Source organism: Monodon monoceros, unplaced genomic scaffold (genome assembly GCF_005190385.1).
Source record: "Monodon monoceros isolate NGI ecotype Baffin Bay Population unplaced genomic scaffold, NGI_Narwhal_1 Super_Scaffold_1, whole genome shotgun sequence".
In the NCBI taxonomy this organism is placed as follows: Eukaryota; Metazoa; Chordata; class Mammalia; order Artiodactyla; family Monodontidae; genus Monodon; species Monodon monoceros.
The window spans coordinates 69826057-69846694 of record NW_021703765.1 but is presented as its reverse complement, the minus strand read 5'-3'; the positions used below and the strand labels follow the sequence as shown (position 1 = coordinate 69846694).

Genomic DNA, 20638 nt, shown 5'->3' with positions numbered 1-20638 from the left:
TCGCTGGGGGGATCCCTGCAGTCTGGCTTCTAGGTGTAGGGTCTGTAAACTGACAGACCCACCCCAGTCCCCCCAAATTTCCAAGAGGTGAGAAAACCACAAAGGGAATGCAGCTGTGAGTCCTGGGTTGGGGAGATGCCTGGCCTGAGTGCGCGGGGAAGCGCAGAGCTCCGCCAGGGCTCGGGCAGAGGAGGACCTGCACCCCTGGGGCTGGGCTGAGCGTGGTGGAGCCCAGCTCCTTGGGGTCCTGCGGCCGCTGACTCCGACTCCTCCGTGGCACGGTGAGTGCCGCTCGCCTACTTAATGGAAGCCCAGGGAAGCGAGGGGCCTCGCCCACAGCCTCCCAGCTGGCGGGAGGCAGAGCTGGAACGCGAACCCAGTTCCAGATGCTCCGAAGCCCTTGCTCTCTCTAGCGTCCTCAGTTAGAGCTGCACTCCACCAGGCTCGGGAGTCAGCTGCCACCTGTTAAGCACATGCTTGTAACAAATGTTAACCATCACGATGATTATAATGAGAGGCTGCTTCATTCTGACTCCATGCTCCAAAGGCTGGAGAAAACCGTGGATCCCGTCTGGGCCTCAGAGCAGCCCCTTCTCAGTGTTACTCAAGTGTCACACTGTGTAGGTGTGTGGCTGTGTGTGTGTGTGTGTTGGTTGGGGGATGGGGGGCACAAGCCTGGGAACACCTGGGCCAGGATCCTCTGGCTGACGTGCTCTTGCTTGTGTCCTTTCCTGCTCAGCCCTGCGCCGCAGGCAGTGCAGAGGGCGTGTGCTTCTCCCCACTCCGCAGAAGCTCCACAGAGATCACAGAGGACCCTCCTCCGTGTCATCTCTCTTCACCCTGCTGTGACTGTCGGTGGCACCAGAAGCTACTCTGGAAGCCTGGCCAGAGCCCGACGACCAGGTGCGGGGGCAGCCCGGGTTTCGCAACGTGAAAGGTGAGGAAGGGCAGGAAGAGGGCTGACATCTAAGTGCTGACTCATGCTGGGTGCACATCACGCCACTGAACTCTGGCCGCCCCCGTGGTGACACCAGGACTCCTGGAAACGCACACAGCCAGGCCACCCCATGAGAATTAGAGTAGGAAGTGAGGGACCGGGTTTGCACACGTGCCTCTGTTTCTTGGAAAAGACACCGAATGAACACTTTCCACAGTTCTCCACCAGCTCTTATCAATTTAAGACATTTCCAGGAAATAAGACTTCAGCCTAAGGGGGGCCCTGGGTCTACACGTTAGCCAGGCTTAGAGACAACCTGCCTGTCCGTACCTCTCACAGTTAGCAGCGTGTATCGGCTACATCAGCAGCACAAACATAGGCTGATGGCTTTGCTGGAGTCAGAAACAGTGGTGACCTGTGTTCCTCAAACTGCGTCCCACCTAAATATTCTTAGGCACCTGCAAGTTCTATCAGTGTATTGAATTGTCCTCATTTTAATAGTAATGGAAAACACCCACTTGTTTTTCCTAGTTATAAAGACAAACTTTCTGTTTGCAGTACTAACTTGTAATTAAAAGCCAAAATATCACAGGATAAGGCTTTAGTTTTTTAGGTGGGCGTGTCCCACACTGGAGGCCACTGATGGATTTGGGGGACTCTGCAGAATGTTTTTCCTTTGCAGGATATAAATGCTCTGTGGAAGGGAGCCTGGCATATGCGAATTCCTCTTGGGAGCCCAGGTGGCCCAACTGGCAGGCTTTCAAGACCTCTCTCCTGATGCTCAGATCCTCAGGTGCCCCCAGGCCAGGGGAGGCAGCAAAAACTCACGGGAGGAGCTGGAAAGACTGGCAGGGTTGAGATGGGCTTTCTGCTGGGTGTAAACCTGGTCTTGTGTAACAGGAAGAGACAGGGCTGGCGTGTCCTGCAAATGCGACCCTCAGTAATGGAGGAAAGCCGAATACACCCAGATTAGCTGGAAAATCTTACTTTGAGCGCTTCTGAATTATCTGGATTTTTTTCAATAAACACCTGTCACCATTTTACGTGACCGGGGAAGGCATGTAATCCAGGGTGGTGGCTGCCTCTGGGAAATGCGTGAGAAGGATGGGGAGCATGCAGGGTGCCTAAGGGGGCTTTAGCTTTACCTGAAAGGTGACACACTGTCCAGCACTGTTGACCCCGGTGAGGCAGTGAGCCTCGGCTGTCTGCATCCTCCTCTGTGTCTTCTTCCCGCTGTGGAAGCCTGCACGCCCTTTAAGCCCCAGATGCCCCATCCTGAGCTCTCCAGGCACTCGGTTGCAAAGTGCTCCTTCCCGACATAAAAAGCAGAACAAAGCCACTGTGTGCTGAGTACAAATTTAATAAAGCTTTTGTCGTTTTAATCCGAAGTTATCTATGAAAACAAGCTCCACCCCACAACTTTTTAGAGCCATCAAGAGCCATCGAGGTGCCTGTGAACACCACCTAGAGAAGTACAGACTCAGGGTTTCAGATAGTGCAATACTTCCAGCTGCTGAAGTTCAATGAAACTACAAACTACCCCTCCTCGTCAGAACAAAGTCGGTGCTGGTGCTTAGGGACCCACTCTCTCTGCATCCCACACTGGCAGACCCCTAGGAAGTAAGAATCAAACCTCTTAGTGCAGGTTGACAATCCTTTAGGCACCAGCATAAATGTACCCACCTGCCCAGAGCACAACACGCACGTTTAAAAGGAACTTTCCAAGGAATCGAGTGTTTAAAGATAATGGCAAGTCCACAGAATTGGAGATTACTGACAAATCTTAATAATAATAAGAGTAATAAATTCCTATCTGTCTTTAAATTCTTTGCCGTCTCCCCATCAAGGTAAAACACGTGCTCTGTTTTGTAGAAGCCTGGGGCTCTAACATGGCCAAACGTGAGCCTGGGCAGGATGCCGGCACCTGGCTGAAACCCTCTGCCGGAGGCCATGGAGACAGGTCCTGCCCACTTTGCCACCAACATGAAGGTTCTTTCTGGAAGGTATTTTGCTATGTGGAAGAGAGCTGCGAGTCCTCTGCCAGCTCCTGGCCTCTAGTCTGGCTTCAATCTGGCTGGTGGGGATGCACCAGGAGTGTGGTGACGTGGGCGAGGTGGGTGGCTGTCCACACAGAACAATAACATGGCTTCTGCCTCAATTCCCTGGATCTAGAGTACAGTTCTCGTGATAAGGTGAAGAATGACGGCAGAAGAGTGCAATGGGTTGGAAGAGAAAACAAAGTGAAAAACCCCAAACCAAAAAACCCGGAGGGCCCGTGAGTCTCCTCAGCCTCATGAGCCTCCGTCAGTGCAAAGGCCTCCCGGGTTCCCAGTGCTGAGGAAGGACGGGAAACAAGACCCAAGTTTCTTGGGACTTTTACAGTCTACAGAGTAAAGCCACTGCCCAGATGGGACAGGTACCTTCAGCTGGTGTTTGTTCCTCACTAGACGACAAGTGTGGCCAACAAGCAGGGGAAAGGCAGCCGCCCTCCCCAGGAATCAGCAGGCTTCGAGTAACAGCTAGTGCCTTTTGGAAACGGAGCTGCTTTTAAGGAACAACGTTTTTTTTCTCCCAAACCCGGATGCCAACGTGAGTGCCCAAGATGGGAGCAAGCCAGAAGGGGCTCCCTGGCAGCCCGGCTGCTGAGGACCCGGAGCATCTGAGGTGAGAATGGGCAGAGGACCGCCGCCGAGTGGAACTCGTGGCTCTGAGGTGGGAGCACCGCCCTGAGCTTCCAGTGCTCCGTGGTCTCACCGGCAGGCACCTCTGCTGCCCGGGAGCAGGTGGGCCTGGCTATCTGGAGAGAGGCTGCTGCGGACGGGACAGAGGCCGAGACTCTGCAGGGTGCATAGAGGCTTGGCGAGGCCTTACCTGAGTAAAGAGTTTTCAGAAACGGAAGGGACGCATCTCACGTTAGGTCGGCTTCATGCATTCAGGCCCACGCCCTGAAAACCACTCCGGAGCCTTGGTGTTCCTGGGACTTGTTCATGCATGGCTCGCTCAGAAAGTTAAGGAACAGAAACTCACGAAAACACCAAATTAACAAAAACAGAAGCCCCACTGCCATCACAGGCCTCGGCTTCAGGCCACTGTAAAGTAGGAAAGAAGGACCAATGCTGGAGGAATCTGGAGGTTTATTTTCAACACCCCCTTCCTGTTAGTGTCACCTGGAGAGTGCTGGGTAGCTTTGTCACGTGCATCCAAAGTTCTTGAGGCCACAGGGGACGTCTCATGGCTACAGAGAGGGTCTGGGGGCCACCATCCCCTGGCACGTCAGTCGTGCTCCCAGGGGAACGCCGCCTCTTGGGGCTGAGGGTGGCTGGGAGCTAGGAGAGCTCGAAGCCCGTGTTCATGCTGATGGCGTAGCGCAGCTTCTCCCGCAGGACGCTCTTCTTGCTATAGTTGGGCAGCTTGAGCAGGTTGAAGCAGGTGGAGGAGGTGGGCAGGCGGCCACCTGGCTCCCGCTTGCGGATGGTAAAGAAGCCACGCAGGACGCTGCCCAGGGTGTCGCCGGTGTCCTGCAAGCACACCCCACAGCCTCAGGTTGGGGGGCGCCTGGGGAGAGGGCTAGACCGGCCCTCTGCGGAGGACAACCAGCCTGGAGAGGTGGGTTGCACAGAAGCAAGCCTGGCTCCTGGGGTCCTGCATGGCGGAAGCCTGCATGAAGCAGCACTTGGAAACAGGACCTCTGGTTTAACTGCTAACCATCGGTAAACCAATGTGCAAAGAGCCGGAACACTGTAAAAATGTTATGGTAACAAACTCCTTCCTGACCTTGCCAGGGCTGCGGCCTGCGACAGACCGTAACTTGGGGCAGCCTTCCTTAAGTAAGGGGGCTGAGGGTCGTCTAGTGTCACCTAAGAGGAGGGATCGGCGTGACGGCGGGGGCATCGTGGAAGGCAGCTACACTCAGAGGCCACTGGGTTTTTGTGGGGGTGAGAAACTTATAACAACGGCTACCAACTGAGCATCCACTATGGGTCAGGCTTGTGGCACACAGAACACAATAACCCCTAGGGCGTCCACTTTCCCTCTGCAGAGGAGGGAATGAGGCCGCGTACCCAGGTGGGCACAGCCGGCAGGTGGAGGAGTTGAAGCCTGCGCTTGTCCAATTCCTGAGCCCACGTTCCAACCCCTCTCCCACACTGCCGCTCAGACCTGTACCAGCAGCTACGAAAAATGCCCCGCAGGTATTCTTCCCTGAGGGAGTAACGAGAAAGGGACCTCCAGGAGAGCTGAGGCCCCAAAGTGGCCCACCTGTGCTCCTGGCCCGAGAACCGCGACACCTCCTCAACCGGCCAAGGAGCCTGGCTGCCCGCCCTGTGGATACGACTGGGCAAGCGCCCCACCCGGTAGGTGCAGCAGACCTCACCAAGAGGGGCCGGCTCTTCCCCAGCAGCGGTACCTGATCATCCGACACTTCCACACAGCGGATGGAGAAGGGAGGCTTGAGGTAGGCAAATCCCAGGAGCGGGGGCCTGGAGCAGCTGGTCACAAACTGCAACACAAAGCAGGGCCGGGAGTCAGAGTGGGCCTGGCTGACGCCGTCCTCAGGGAGAGACCACTCGACAAGAGCACCGGAGAGGGAGGAGCCAGTGGGCCCGCTAAGCGTGTCAGGGGGAGGCCTGAGCCGAGGGCCGAGGCCAGGGGCACGCAGCACACCACCAATCGTGAGTGCTCGCTCTGCACCTGCCTTGCCGCTCGGCTTCTTCGCCACGCAGAGGATGTGCACGCGGGCCTGCTGGGTTGCCGGGCAGCCCCTGTGAGCTTGGTTCCTAATCTCCTCTCAGCACGCTAACAAAAACGAGGCCTCAGGAGCCAGCGGGGCTGAGGGCAGACCAAGGTACTAGATGCCCCAAGTGGGGCCTGTGGGCAGCCAGCCTCGCTTCCTTGCTACACTCTTGGACTTCCTTGCATTTTCCAGATGGTAGCTCCTGTGTCATTTCCCCAAATGACTAGTCCTGCCTGGACAAAGGCATCTACCCACCTGGAAATCCAAGTGCTTAACCTGCACAGGGGAATCCTAAGAAACCGTTCACTTTCTTTAGTTCAACATTAGCCCAACGCTCTCCCTTCTCCAGGGGATCTAGGGACCTGCTAACTTACAACACCAAGCTGTGCTTCAAAACTCCGTGTCAGGCCTTAAAATAAATATTACCATTTAAACAATGTCATAAATGGTAGTGAGATTCCTGAGACGATCCAAAAAGTTTACGTGTCATGCTTCAAAAACGTATTGACAAGATATATTACTATCCTAATATCCTGTATTTTCCCCCATAAAGAACGCAGCAGCAGATCCTATTTAGAAGCATTTCCACACCGTGCTGTGTCCTCTGTGAACCCGAGCTCAGCTAATCATACCACAGGTGCTGTGTGACTCGACCCGTTTGAAGGATGAGGAAACAGACGCAGGTGAGTCTCTGCCCCTCCCAGTTCAGGCTGATCAGGCCTGCTGCCCGCTGCCAGCCAGAGCTGGTCCAGGGAGGGAGGGGTGGTCAGTCTCCTGGGACAGGAGGAGAATTGGAGGGCAGGGAGAGCCTTGGGGCTCTGCTATCACTATATTTAAAGAAAGTACAGTCACATTCTCTCCTGTACAACAGTTCTGTGGCTTCCCCCTGGCTCTGGGGCTGTCTGCAGCCACAGAAAAGGGCAGGCACAGGGCAAGGAACTGCAGGTGTGGTGACAGGCCACCCAGAGACATAAATATGCCTGCTGTGAGGGGCACCGACCACGTGGTTAGGAGAGACTGGCTTTCCTCTTTCTAGGAGAGGGGGGAAAGCAGCTCTACAGGTTGGCAGAGATTGTTATGCCTACAAGAGGCCCTGTTGGAAAAACTGGTTCTCTTGAGAATCAACTTCTGGAATTGGCCCCCTGCACGTATAGATAACATATGAAATACCTTCAGAAACATGGCTCTCTCGTCGGGCGTGAAGTCAGAGGCCAGGATATCCCAGAGCCAGATAATGACCCTGTGACTTCCATGGAAACCACCGTAGTACACTGTGTGCTTCCTGAAAACAATGCAGACAAGGGCTCAACCACACATTCTGATGGGCGCTTACAGACACAGGCAGGCATGGAATTTAGACAAGCGGCACAGCAAACTCTGGCCAGCCTGGGTGATGACAAACTTCTCTTAAGCCAGAAGTTCATGCCTTAGTAACCCCAGGTCTCGGAAGCTCAGTGGGTGGAGCGTTGCATTGTAGGCCCTGTTGTTTCCCAGCAGAAGCTGACAGGAGACCCTGCACCACTGTTTCCTAGGACTTTGGAGAGCCCCACGGGCCTCAAGCTCTGCTTCTGCTTCTCAGTCTCCAGGCAGACAAGGGCTTGCGCTTTTCTTCCAAAGCAACTCACCCAGAGATCAGGGAAGAGGAGTCCATCTGGACACAGGACCCTGAAAACTCTCCAAAAGGAACCCAAAAAAAGGAGCAGCTTGCTTTCTTGGAGGCCTAAGAATTTCAACCTTGCCCCTGCACTCACTCCTTACTTTAAATCTTCCAGATCGATCTCAGCATTGTCCCCGGAGATGAGTCGCTGTAGCTCAGGGGTCGAGAACATCCGGGTCCACTCAGGTTTGATGATGGAACGGAATCCACTAATGAGGGCAGCTGTCTGGTTCTTGATTTGAGTGTGCATTCGAAAGTGGGCCATCAGATGGATGTAGCTAATTCTGTTGCCAACAAGGGAAAACAACGGAAATTAACAGGACAGGGTGGGCAGTTGCTGACGGGCTGAAAGGTGAGTCCAGTCAGTTCTGAACCATTTTACAAAAACACAAATAGCACCAGAGCACTTCACCAGAACAACGGCGATGAGGATGACAGCCCTCCTGAACAGCCCACGGTGTGCCACTGTGAAAGCGTTAGTGTCAAGGGCATCACCTCATGCACTCCTCGCGAAAGCCAGTGGGTCAGACGTTGGGGTAACCTCACTGTCAAGAATCAAAGTGAGGCATCTCCAGCTAAGGAGAGGGCCCTTCTTAGGACAAAGGGACTTTTATTTAACTTCATCCTTTTGGACATAAACCAATTAAGATACTGTTCAGTCCTCCAGAGAAAAATTGTTTCATGTTGAAACTTCAACCAAAACCTTGCTAGACTGGACAAGAAGTCTAGGCCATGAGAAGGTAAGGCTGCGGAAAGTTTTAATCACACGCAGCTGGCTTGACGATTAGGCTTAATGAGGAAGTTGGAGCACTAACAACGGTTCCAAGCAGCCGGTCCTCCAGGTCTGCTTTCACCAACACAAGTAGTTCACCTGCAGCTGCACGGCACAGTGCAATGCTTCTGCCCAGGTGAAATCCCTTTCCACAGGCTTGCCAGCATTGCTGATTTCTTAGCAAACCATTCATTCAGATGAAAGAATGTGAGCCCAGCCCAGGTACAACCCTCAAAATTCCAAATTAGTACAGTCCAAATAAATCTGTTTTACCCCACGATGCTCAGATCTGAGTTACTAACCTGGAAAATATGCCTATTTAAAAAAAGCTTCCAGTGGCAAGCTTGCACACTGATATACTTAAATCTGATTTTTTTCTATCAATCACTGCTATTTCTTTCATGTACTCGTTGAAGCAGGTGACTAATACTGTTCCATTTTACCAAAAGAGGGAGGGAGCCTCGGAGACTTTCCCATCGAACACCCAGGAAGTGCAAGCTCAAGTATCTCTGCAGGAGCAGGTCCTGGTGATGTCTTTTAAGAGTCTGCAGGACTGAACGTCCTTGCCCTTATACTGAGGTTTTATGCTAAGAACACGTAAGAGTTTGTGAAATGACTTCCCACGTAGGTTTCCAGGCAGGACAGGAACCTCACTCCAACCCAGGCTGTATCAACCCACCTCCACCGGCTGCTGTACATACGGCTCCTACCATCATCCCCGTGCCATGCCTGGCAAAACAGGGCCCATCTGAGGGTAACATATCTGATGATGGTGAGATCACTGCTCTCATTTATTAAGGGCCTCCTCTGAGCCAGACATCCTGGAAGGTACTTTACCTGCATTCTCATGTGAAACCCTCTGAAGGGATGATTACAGGCACACGGTGGGCAGGCTCAGGACCCACCCTGCTCTCTGACACCCCCAGGCAGCTTCCACCCACCCTGTGGCCCCTGTACTTTCTGTCACTCTAAGGCTCCGTGGCCAAGAGTCAAAATGGGTGTATTTCAATCATGATGAGAATTGGGTCTGCTCTCCTGACTGTTCTGACAGTCTAAATAAAAGCTCCCCGAGCACGTGGACTGACTGATCCGACCCGAGAGGGACACGAGGCTTGGGGACACTGGGCTGTGAGGTGCCTCTGATCCAAATGACTCACCGGGTGGGACTAAGCTCTCACTTGTCACTGAAGACAGTGATGCTCAGATTAACAGTTCAGATGCTCAGCTGAGCCTAGTGGCAGGAGATTGACAGATTGACAAAAGGGCCAATAACTACTCCTTGAGCCGGGTCCTACCGTTTAGTTAGGTGAGTGCAGGGCTGGGTGGAGACACGCATGGAGGGGCTTTGCTTTGAGGGACCATTTATGATAGATTCCTAAAAGCCTGTTATCTGTGACAAGAGCTGCTGGGCCTCAGGGTCTCCCCACGTCCGAGGACCTGTCTGCTGCATCTGAATTCATCACTGTGTCTTCTCAAGAACAGTGTTTTATACAACTGCCACACACCCTCATTCTAAAATGATCTGCCCCTCCAAGGAGTCTTTCCACCTCTGTGCCCTCTGGGTTCAGGACTTCGTGCCCGACCGGCTCAGAACCCATCTGTCTGCATCTAGAGCCGTCATTAAATTCCTAGGAACACCACAGCCTGGGTGCCTCTGACCTTAGAAGTGCTACTGCAAAATATAAATTGTCAATTCTTATTTTGCAAATCGAATTTAATACGATTTCGGCCTATGAACTGTAACCAGTAAATTCCATTATGATGTTTATGGCCTCTTTCTACTTCAATTTATCTTAATAAATTCTCAAAGTAAGCCCAGAGAGCCAGAATGAAGTCTTTTCAAGTGGTGACCTTAAAAATCTAATTGCCATACTCACTTATTTTCATTTGTAACAGGAATGGTCTTCCCTCCAGGAATCAGTTCATGGCAAACAAGCTGGGGGAGAGGAAGGGGAACAATTACTCAAGAGAATTCTAATGAGAAAATAAAGCTTCCTGAAGATGGAAGGGCCTGATGCCGACATCCATAATAACGACAGAGGAAGATGAGACATGTTTGGGAACAATCATTTTCACAAAAAGCCAGGGCTTAAATATCAACAAGCCGGCCCTGCATGATCAATATGACAGGTTCCTTCTCATCTGATCCTCGTACAAACGTGTATATTAAGGCTCCGGGGTGTTGTGGAGGGGAACGTGTTAGCAATGAAGAGCACAGGAGGACAGATAAATAAATGCTGGTACAACCATACCTTGGAATACAGTGGAGTTATTAAAAAATATGATGAAAAAGTATATTTCTTGAGAAGGTGGGGGGGAAAGAGCAGATTATATAACAGCAGTCAAGGTACACAAAAAATTATATATGTGCCCAAGGAGAAAAACCCTAAAAAGGCTCAGGCCACATGCTAACAGTGGCGCTCTCCAGGCACCAGCACTATAGGTGGTTTTCACTTTCACCTTTATACTTTTATTGTAGCTGAATTTTTGGTTAGAAGTTTGCATTATTTTTATAGTCAGGACAGAAAATTAAGAATGTCAGGAAGAAGTCTCAAAATTAAAGTCTCTGATTAAAGATTCAAAAACACTACAGAATCAACTGCTTTCCTCAACTTCAAGAAGTCTTGTGGGTCGCCTAAAAATCAAAGAATGCATCATTTCAAAGCTAATTTTAATAGAAATTCTACTAACATAATATACTGTAACTCTAGAGACCTGGAAAGGAGTAACGGTGCCCTCTAGTCCCACTGCTATCAACATCTCGGGGCTGACGCTGCAGGATGTTAAAGCTGGATGGCCCTTAGGAATGCCCAGCCAGGTGTTTCCCACAATAGGTTCCAGGGAACTCCTGATCTGTGCACCACCATCTGGAGAATCTGTGAGGTGGTGTGCCCTCCCTGAAAGAGGAGTTCTGTGACCAAATGAGCTGGGGAAGGTTGAGGTTAACACAACCACAGCAGGTTTCTTTCTCATGGGCTTCTTAGGGCCCTGACGTGCCAGCGTGCTCAGTGGTTCTTCAGGAGGAGGACAGGGCGTGCGGTCTAGAGGGCATCTGGTGACACTGGTCCCAGCAAGGACTAATTCGGCAAATGGTATTTGTTGAGATAAGGAAAGTGTGGCTCAGGGAGACTGAGTGACCTCGCTGAGGCCCTGGGAAGTCGGCCCTGTACTACGAGCTCCAGAGCGGCCCTAACACCACATGCACACTGGGGCTCATGCAGGGGTCCGGGGATGCAAATGGAGGGGCTGGGAGCCCTGCAAGGAAAATCAGGACAGAGAAAGTCTGGGGGAAGCCCCTCTGCTGCCACGACTTCAAGGGTCTTTTTTCCCGGCTCTGCTCTCCATGCCGAGGAGGAGCAAGGACAGGGTTCTGTTAGAGGCACACCCTGTCAGGTTGTTCCTTCCCCATGTCTCAGTCATGATCCTCTGGAACAGCTAATCCTCACCATGGTAACGAAAGGCAGTGTACAAAGTAGGAGTCATAGCTTCCATCAGAAATGACCCCAAAGTGCCCTGGAAGCAGAGCAGGGTCTCGGTGGGAGCTCTCTGGGTGGCAAGCAGGCCAAGGCCAGGTCAGCTGGGAAGGGGAGGGGAGCGCCCTCCCTCCTGGCAGGGTGGCAAAGGGGCTGGGGAGGCAGAGGAGAAGGGTGGACAGACAGACAGACACAGCCCCAGTCTGCGGGTCTCCTGGGGAAAACACCCAGACTAGGGCAGGTCTTAGGAAGCCAAAGTGGGGAGCGGGGGGAACAAGGTTCAGCCAGAGGCCCACCTACCTGACCCATGACATCCTCATCATATGACAGTGTCAGGCCCAAGTCAGCGATGTCCCCATCGCACCGCTAAAGCAACAGAGAAAGGGACCATGTAGGGCCAAGGAGCGCTACATCCTTGAAGGTTTTAACACTCCCCGCCTATGACATCGGCTTGGGCAGCTACCACTGTGGCTGCCGTACAACTTGAAACAAAGGAAAAGGCCACTCATCACCTGGAGGAAGGAGGCTGTGAGCATCAGTCCCGGGAGGAAGTGCTCAGGAGGGGACACGAGGCCCTGCAGTGGCTAAGGAGTGTGCCACTTCACCACAGCAGGAAATCCCACTCCACCCCATGACGACGGGGTAGAGCTGAACCCCATGGGGCGTCACTTGGCTGAGTTCACACCGGCACTCAGCTAAGCCATGCCGCCTTCCACACTGACCTTAATGGAAGTGAGGTTTTTATAGAACTCGGAATCCAGAGAAGGCAGTTCATCCACAGAGCTGTAGAAGACACTGTGGTGGTGCCCGAGCAGCTGGCTCAGGAAGAAGGATGCAAAGGGCACGTCCACCACAATTCCCTGCCAGAGAGGAAACAGGAGCTGCCACCTGCTGCCCAGCAGCCCGTCTCGGTGATCTCATCCAGGGCGGCTCCGGCTGCAGATGGGGCTCCGAGGGCGCCAATGACATCTCTAGACTTCCTAAATTTTCAATCTGGAGAGCGATACATCCCTACCACCTAAACACAGTCGAGCGCCTCCTGGGGACATTACCACATAGTGGTTAAGGGCCCAGGCTTTGCAGCGGCACAGCTCAGGGATCACACCTCAGCTCCGCTGCTGCTAGACCATGGGGCATTGGCTTTATCATCTGTAAGTGGGGACCAGAAGAGCCTCAGTTTTAAGGGTTAAACGAGCAAGGTGGGGGAAGTTTCCAGGAGGAAGGGATAGCTGGGCAGGAGGCCTTTAGTACAAGGCTCACAGGTGCCCTCCAGGGCTGGAACACAGGTCTGTCTGGCCCCAGCATGGGGTGTGAAGGAGGGGGTGAGCGAGAAGGCCAGGGAGGCAAACAGGGCAGATCAGGAAGAGCTCATAAGCCTCCTGGAGTCTGGTTTCTATCCAGAGAGCAGCAGGGAGCCCTGGGAGGGCTCTCCGCACGGGTACTTCCTGTGGGGAATGGCCTGGAGGCAGGGACACACCCGGAAGCCCTTGCACAACGCCAGGAACTTCAGACAGACTGTACTGGGTGGAGAGAGGTGTGCGGGCTGGAGAGACTGAGAAGGGAGAGCCAATCAAACCCCACAACGGGCCCGTCCTCAGGACGAGTGTGAAGTGAGTTAACACAGGCCACTCCTCATCAGGACCCAGGAGGTCCTTATTGCCGGAGAGGGAGGAGACGGAGACTAGGCCCAGGAAGTGGGGGAGGACATTTACAAAGCGAGGAAGTGGTGTTTTTCAGCTGGCCCAGCCTCTCCTGGGTCTCATCACAGCTACACGTTCAAAGGAAAAACACGGCATATGCCCAGGCAGGGCCTCATGGGTTTTTTGTTTGTTTTTGTTTTTTGTTTTGTTTGTAAAAAAGGGGAATCAACTGAGAAATTGTCTCCATTTTGCAGATGTGGAAACAGAAGCACAGAGAATGAGCCCAGGCCACCCAACCAGTGCAGGGCAGGAGGAGGCCTGGAGGGTGCTTGGACTCACATGGGGCACCTGACATCATCACAGCAAGGGCTGAGGCCGTGGACCGGGGCTGTTTACACAGAGAGAATGATGGACTAGAGAGTATGTTCACCCCACATGACCTCCTCTCTCAGCCTGGCCCGCTATAGCTTCTTTGCCTCTGGAAGGCATCCTGGCCTCCCTGGGCTTTGTGATGGGTGTGACACGAGCACTACTCAGGTGGCGGCCGCTGGGGGTGAGGCAGGCTGGGGAGGAGGGACTGGTCTCCTGTGGCTCTGGAGTCCACTGTGAGGCCACAGGGACAGGCTGCTGATGAGCTGAAGGTGGAGCGTTACTTCCTTCCTGGGAAGCAGGATCCTCAGGGCAGGGGGTAAAGCGCCACCTGGAAGCAGTCCTGCCAGTTGGTGGGCTCTCAGGGGAGAGGGACCAGGAGCTGGGAGGGCTCGCCCAGAGCCTGCGGAAGGCCACACTACCCCGGCCCCGTGACACCAGGAGCAGAAGCTCAGACACCCTTCCTCCTAATAACAGTGAGGATGGCAGCTCCGACTTCCCCCGTGACCAGCTGCCAGCCACCATGGGAGATGTTTACCTGTATTACCTCATTTACCACCTGCAGCAGCCCAATAACGTAGCTCTACTATCCCCGCTTCACTGACAAGAACACGGTTGGCGCTGGTTCCCGTCCCTCTCTCCTCACCTTTATCCTTGTGACAGGCAGTTGCCACTATGTACCTGATCACTTACATGTATATGAAGCCCACAGTACTTAGAACATTTTATTTTCCATTCCCGTTCACTGGTTCTTAACGTGCCTACCTCATACACAGCTTTCCCCAGCATCTTGCCCACAAACTCAAACAGCTGCAGGTAATTCTCATGAATGTAGGACGTGGGCGAAGGGTAGAGTCTCTCGTCCCCACTGGTCGTCTGCAAGGCAAAAGGACGGGTAGGGACAGGGAAGTTAAATGCCTTGCAACAAGCAAGGCCTTCACTTCTCATCTGTCACCTCGAATCTGGCTGCCGTCAACCACGCTCTCGTGCCCTTTAAATACCTTGAACAGGTTGAGCGCTGGGTCAAACACCCTCTTGATGATCTCTTCTAAGAACTCCTTGAAAACACCGTCTTGATCAATCCCTGCCTCGTCCACCCCGAGGTCATTGACAAACTTCACGCGGATGACGCCCTTCATGGCATGCTGGGAGAGCTGCCGAAGTTGCTCGTAGCCGTCCTGCCAAGGGCAGAATTACCGCCCATTAGGAACCCAAGGCCCCCTGCATAATTCAGGGCTCCCTCCTCAAAGCTCCCTCTCCCCTGTGGGAAGCATTCCCAGTGTAATTACTAAATGTGTCAGGACGCACGGGTGCATGAGGAGAGCCAGCAGTTTTCACCTGCTTCTAGACGAGAGCCTGTTAAAAGAAAAACTCATTCTGGGCATGTGACTTTACCACTCTTTGGCAAGGGGAGGCTGCCCTCAGGAGGATGCAGAGCAGGGAGATGGAGAGATCAGACAAGATGAGTCACGACAAGCTCTCGGTCATCAGACAGGACGGAAGACGCTGAGACAAGATGAAAGCTGTAAGATGAAAAATCAGAGTAGCCCCCCACCACTCAACTCCTGGTACCTTTCCCCAGATCATGAAAGGCTGTGAGTCATGCTGGAAAATTCAGGTTATATCCTGAGGGCACTGGGGAGACACAGAAGAGTTTAGGCAGAGAGTCAAATGGCTGGCTTTCTGTCTTAGGAAGATTTTTCTGTTGGAAGCAAAGCAGAGGGATGGCAGGGAGCAGGGAGATGGGTGCCAGGAGTGCCGCTGGGCCTGGAGGAGGGCAGAAGCGGTGGGAAGAGAGGCCTCAGCACCTCCGGCTTGCGGTCAGCTCCCTTGAGACACGCAGCCACTGGGCATGTCTCGCTGTCCAGAAAGCTAGGACATGACTCTGGAGCTCTCCTGCTAAATCATCGTGCACAGTCTATCTCTTGATTCTGATCTGTCGAGGCCTTCCTGGCTCCAGAGCCTATCCTCAAATGTACTCCTGGCAGGTGGGTGCTGACGGGCAAGCTGCTTAGGCTTTCATTTCAGAGCAGTAATTATAAAAAACCGTGCTTAGAACACGATAGGGCCCAGGGAGGAGTACTTTGGCCCAGCCTGAGAGGCCCCATAACCAGGGTCAAACCGATGTCTTTAGATACTGTCACAGAATAGGTTACAAATCAGCTGCCATGTCCTATTGTGGCCACCCCACGTTCCTCCCCTCAGGCACAAGTGCAGTGCTCTCAGATGCTCTGTCGACATCAGACAGGCCATCTCCACAGCACCCACTCACCTGCCAGTCTGGTTCCTTGTCACAAAGCAAATGAGGCCAGTATGGCAAGACCCGTTTTGGGGAACGCTTGCTGCCTTCCTGCCGATCATGTTTTCCTTGTGCTCACCTACTGATGCAAAGGCCTGTGCCATGGTGGCTACCCATCTTATTTAGGAGTTAGGTTCCAAAGTTAGTGAGCAGGGAAAAAAAACTACCTCTGAAGTCCCCTAAATCACCTGAAGGAATAAGAACACGGTTTTGAATGCACAATCCTGAAAAGTACTTTTTTATGCACATGAAATATGAAAATGATTAAGTTAGACAAAAAGGAGAGAAAAACAGGGAGTCACCAGGCAGCTGCTGCAGCATTTCAATCATTCTGCCTAAATGTAAGGTAATTATCTTGGCACTGAGTGGGGACGGGGAGAGAATTCTAACATGCCCCTGCCTGCAGGACTTCCTCCATTCTGCTTTAAAACGATGCCTCCCTAACCTTAGCATGTGTTAGGAGGTGTCTCAGAGTCATGCAGATTAAACGAGATGGTCCATGTGAAAGCTCTTAGCAAGCGGTCAAACTCATGGCAGGTGCTCCAGGAATGTTTGCTGGACTCAAATCTCAGTTTTGCTGGATCAGCCCCACTTTAGCCTCCCTTTGAAACACTGTAGAGAGGAATTTGCTGCCCACCTCCTCTGACATACCTCCTGTTGCACCCCGCTGCCCCCTCTGGAGGATCCTATATCTGTGCCCCAGGGGAAGGTGAAAGGGGGACTGGGCGTCCCTCTTCTCTTCTGCGTCTCAAGGAGCGGATGCACAGAACACTGAAGGGGAACGGGAGAACTGGCTTCCAGGCCCAGCTCTGCCACGGACGCCCGAGTGACCTTGAATTCCTCTGGCCTCAGTCCTGCCTTTGATGGGGTGAGGGGAAAGGGATGAGCAAGGGTGTGTCCACAGCTCCTTCTAGTTCTGCAGTGCCGGTGTTCTGGCCCCCGTTCACCCCTGTGAGGAGAGGCCTTCCTGCAGGACTTTGGACCATCACCTGGAAGCCTAATACACAAGCCTCACCTTCAGTACAAACCATAAACAAGGGGACAGAATAAAAGCCCAGGATATCATGGGTCAAACATCGGCTTTTTGATGCCCCCTTGTGTCTTAATCAAGCAAAGGCCACTGGGCTCTCAAGTTCTGATACCCAAACCACTGAATCGTGAGAACTGGGGTAACTGAATCAGTGACCCTCTCTCCTTCCTAATTCAGTACGAACACCAGTGATCAATTTCATGACAGGATCTATCCCAATGAAACGTAAAGAGGAAAATGGACTTTGCCTAAAATCTAAGACAGAAATCCCTCCTCTGATGTCCCTGAGGGATGTGTTTAAACAAGCTGGCCCAGGGTAAGCGGGTGTCTGGTAAATCTCCCAGTGACACTTGAGGAGGGTGTCGGGGATTCTGTCACTCTCAGGAGACACCACAGTTTCCACCACCCAGACTCCCCGTTGTGCTGGCCACATGGGAGTGGGTATGACGGACGGTGGGATGGAGGAGTTTAAGAGACAGGAAAGGTGCATCTGGGTCCAACAAAGAAAGTGCTGGAGAAGTGAGTTCCTACAACACAACTGGGCTTTTTTTTCTTTGAGTCAAAGCAGAGGTCGCAAACTGGTGGCCAGCAGGTTGAATTTGATGGGCAGACAGGTGTTATCTGACCTTCCAGGTACTTTACAAAACCTGACTGGTTCACAACACAAAGGATCTGTGGATTTCACACAAAACCCTAAATTTTGGTCTTTTCTTAACAAGCCGGAGCATTACAGAGCCCAAATCTCCACAAGGCAATACTCAGGTGGCCTCTTTTAGAGGCATGTGTTCTCCACCAGCCCCAACACTGAGGCTGGTTGTCAGTTGTCATTTATCAACTCACTTGTGAGGTCAGTCCAAGGGCTGTGCTTCAAGAAAAACGGGAGCAAGCAGTGGAAGTGGAGAATATTTCTATTCATTTAGCATGCAAACAAAACGCCCCGTGCCGAGACACTCTCAGCGAGCGCTACTCATCTCCATGACTGGCAGGGCCCCTGGGGGCACTTACATTTCTTATCCTTAGTTTTGAGAATGTCAAAATCATCTGTTCACCACCTGCTGCCTTTCCCCGGCAGTTTTCAGTGTCAATCACCAGTGGTCAGAGAACTTAAACAAGTTCTCCAGGAGCGGCAAACACAGCACAGATGCCCCGAGGCAGAGATGAAAGCGTGTGGGGAGGAAGGGCTGCTGCCGATGCCGTTTGCTGGTGGCTGGCGATGCGGCCCCGGGCTGTCCGGGAGCCCCTGACTGTTCTGCGCTGCAGAGCATGCCGACCAGGAACTGTGGCCGGAGTGTGGTGAGAGGCAAGAGAGCAAGCATGGGCGTATCAACGAAGCCAAGCCGCTCCTGGGAACGGGGACATGGGACTCAATCACCATACGCGCACATACGCTGCACAATGCCGGAGGAGCGTGTGGCAGGCACGATGCAGACACTGCAGGTGCGTGCATTTATTATGACAATGTTCAGGGTCTTGTTCCAGCAAAATCAACATATCATGACAACTTCCTGACATACGGAGGACAGTGTCCTGAGGACAGGCACCTATTTCAAAGTCACACAAAGTCGCTGCATGGGAGGAACCCTGGACGCTGGGTTTGGCATAGGTGGGCCGCTTCACGTGCAGCTCCTAAGTTTATGTCCAAAAAGAACGTGTAGCTCTGTGATCGATGTATTTCCCAGGATGGCTCAGTAACTTAACACCCGCACTCCAGCCTCCACACTCACAGCGGGGCGGCTGGGCAAAGCGCCTGCCAGGACAGACAGAGTCTGCACAGGTATAAGCGTGTCTGTCCTCATTTCAGAGGCACAGAGTGTTGGCCACTCTCACCTCGTGGGGTAAAGGGAGGGAAATGCTGCACTGGGGTCTCCAGAACTGAGGGCGTGTTTAATCAAGCAGTGCTCAGAGCAGCTGGCAGGACAAACAGGCCCTTCCTGCACCCACAGCCCTGGCTTCAGTGTCATTAGATCAAGGAGTGATAAGAACAGTTCAGAGGCAACAGGTCACCCACTAGAAACCCTACAGTTTACAGAGCGCACTTTGCAACAGGCTTCTCACCTCCAACATCCGGGACCGGCGGATGGTAATGTGAGTGACATGAGGGGAGGCAGAGCTGGTTTCCACAAGCCCCAGTCTCTCCTTCTCCTTGGTCACCATGTTTCGGAACAGGAGAACTCTCTGAAATGAGCAAAGGTGAGACCGATAAAGGGGTCAACAACTGAGGATCCCCTAAAACACACTGTACAAAATTAATGAAATGTAAGCACGTGAGAGGCTCCCAGAATGGGATGCTTTGATGTGTGCTACAGGTTAGAAGTGTTTTGTGAGGACAGTAAACTTCCCCCCAAATGCTCTTGGGAATTAGAAATATAGCTGAATACATGCCAAGGGGAAAGGTTCCAGTAAGAGTGGTCTGGCTGCAGCCAGAGCCCAGCTAAGAACAGTCTGGGAGAAAAATCATTCTCCTTGTTCAGTCAATAATCCACTGTAAAAACCTTGCGGCAGCACGCATTACAGAGGGTGCTTTATATAGCCGTGCCTGCTTTAGAGGAAATCAATAGCATGAATTTAAAACACAGAAACATTTCAAAGATATATATTTTTTGCTGTCAGAAATGTGTAAATGACCCTACAGTATAAAGGTCCCTGACCTTTCTACCTGCCTCCTCTGTCTCCTCAAGCACATCGCAGTCCCACCAGTAATATTTCTCAAGTATCATTTAAATAGAACCCTCTTGCATTCTCAAGATTCTGACAGGCTCCTTTAGGAGAGCATTGACCTTTGGCCCCTTCTGAAAAACGGAAATCTCCCCAAAGTCAAGAGCATTGCTAAATACAAATAATAACAGTAATAATAATAACAGCCACTAGTAATAACAGTAGTAATAAGTAGTAACAGCCACTAGTAATAACAGTAGTAATAAGAGCTAACTATACACGAGGGGAGGCTACTGCATTTTCATTTGATCATTCTATTAGCTCCCTGAAGTAAATAAGGCGACAGAAAAAGCCACTGCCGACAACCTCCTGAGATGGGGGATGTGCTCAATGGAGGGACTAGTCAGTGAAGGGGTGCCATGTGGCTGGTTTCCAAGTCTAGAAACTAGGACTGAAGTGCCCTGAAAAATAGCAAAAGCTCTCGGGGCTCCTTGGCGACGCGGAAGGGGGAGCGCGGGCTGAGGACAGCGAGGGTGGCTGGGGATGCACATGGCGGGGACTCTCGCCTCTGCCTTCTGTGCTGGGGAGCTGGAGACAAGCACAGGTATTTAACTCACGGGGGGCCATGTGGCATGACTGCTTCCCGTGACCCCCAAGTCTTTAGCACGATCACCTGAACAAGGGCTGCTGTCTTGTGGAACTTGAGGCAGAAGATAAGCCTCCTGTCAAGGTTAATACCATATGGAGCAGAGACAGCGGACACAGAGGCAGAACTACAGAGGTGACCACAAGATTGCCGGCCTCCCGTGAATTGCAGAAAGACTGGATGGGGCTCTGGATTTCCGTGGGGCAGGGAAGAAGGTTTGGGGTAACTTTCACCAGCTCTCAAGGGGCTAGGAGACCTCAGTGAGCACAGGGGACACCTAGGTCAGGATCATCATCCCACTTTGCGGATGAGGAAACTGTCGTGCAAGGTCACCAGCTGGTGCCCGGGGGACCAGGGCCCATGCACAGACCACCACACTACCCAGCCCTACCCCCCACACGTGGCCCTAGGCCTTCTAGGCCAAAGCG

At 52.6% G+C, this 20638-nt stretch overlaps 1 protein-coding gene across 2 annotated transcripts in view; it reads right to left on the bottom strand.

Moving 5' to 3' along the window:
* Window positions 1-4254: 4254 nt before the first annotated feature.
* Window positions 4255-20638, bottom strand: part of UBE3B (ubiquitin protein ligase E3B) — a 55259-nt gene continuing 38875 nt past the window's right edge. For both annotated transcript variants that reach the window (XM_029223236.1, XM_029223241.1), the window contains exons 19-28: window positions 18965-19084; window positions 14582-14758; window positions 14346-14456; window positions 12294-12431; window positions 11872-11937; window positions 9976-10034; window positions 7428-7610; window positions 6840-6951; window positions 5343-5435; window positions 4255-4455 (exon numbers count right to left, since the gene is read on the bottom strand). In XM_029223236.1, coding sequence (XP_029079069.1) covers window positions 4264-4455; window positions 5343-5435; window positions 6840-6951; window positions 7428-7610; window positions 9976-10034; window positions 11872-11937; window positions 12294-12431; window positions 14346-14456; window positions 14582-14758; window positions 18965-19084 — 1251 coding nt within the window. In that variant the 3' untranslated portion in view covers window positions 4255-4263. The remainder of the gene's footprint in view (window positions 4456-5342; window positions 5436-6839; window positions 6952-7427; window positions 7611-9975; window positions 10035-11871; window positions 11938-12293; window positions 12432-14345; window positions 14457-14581; window positions 14759-18964; window positions 19085-20638) is intronic.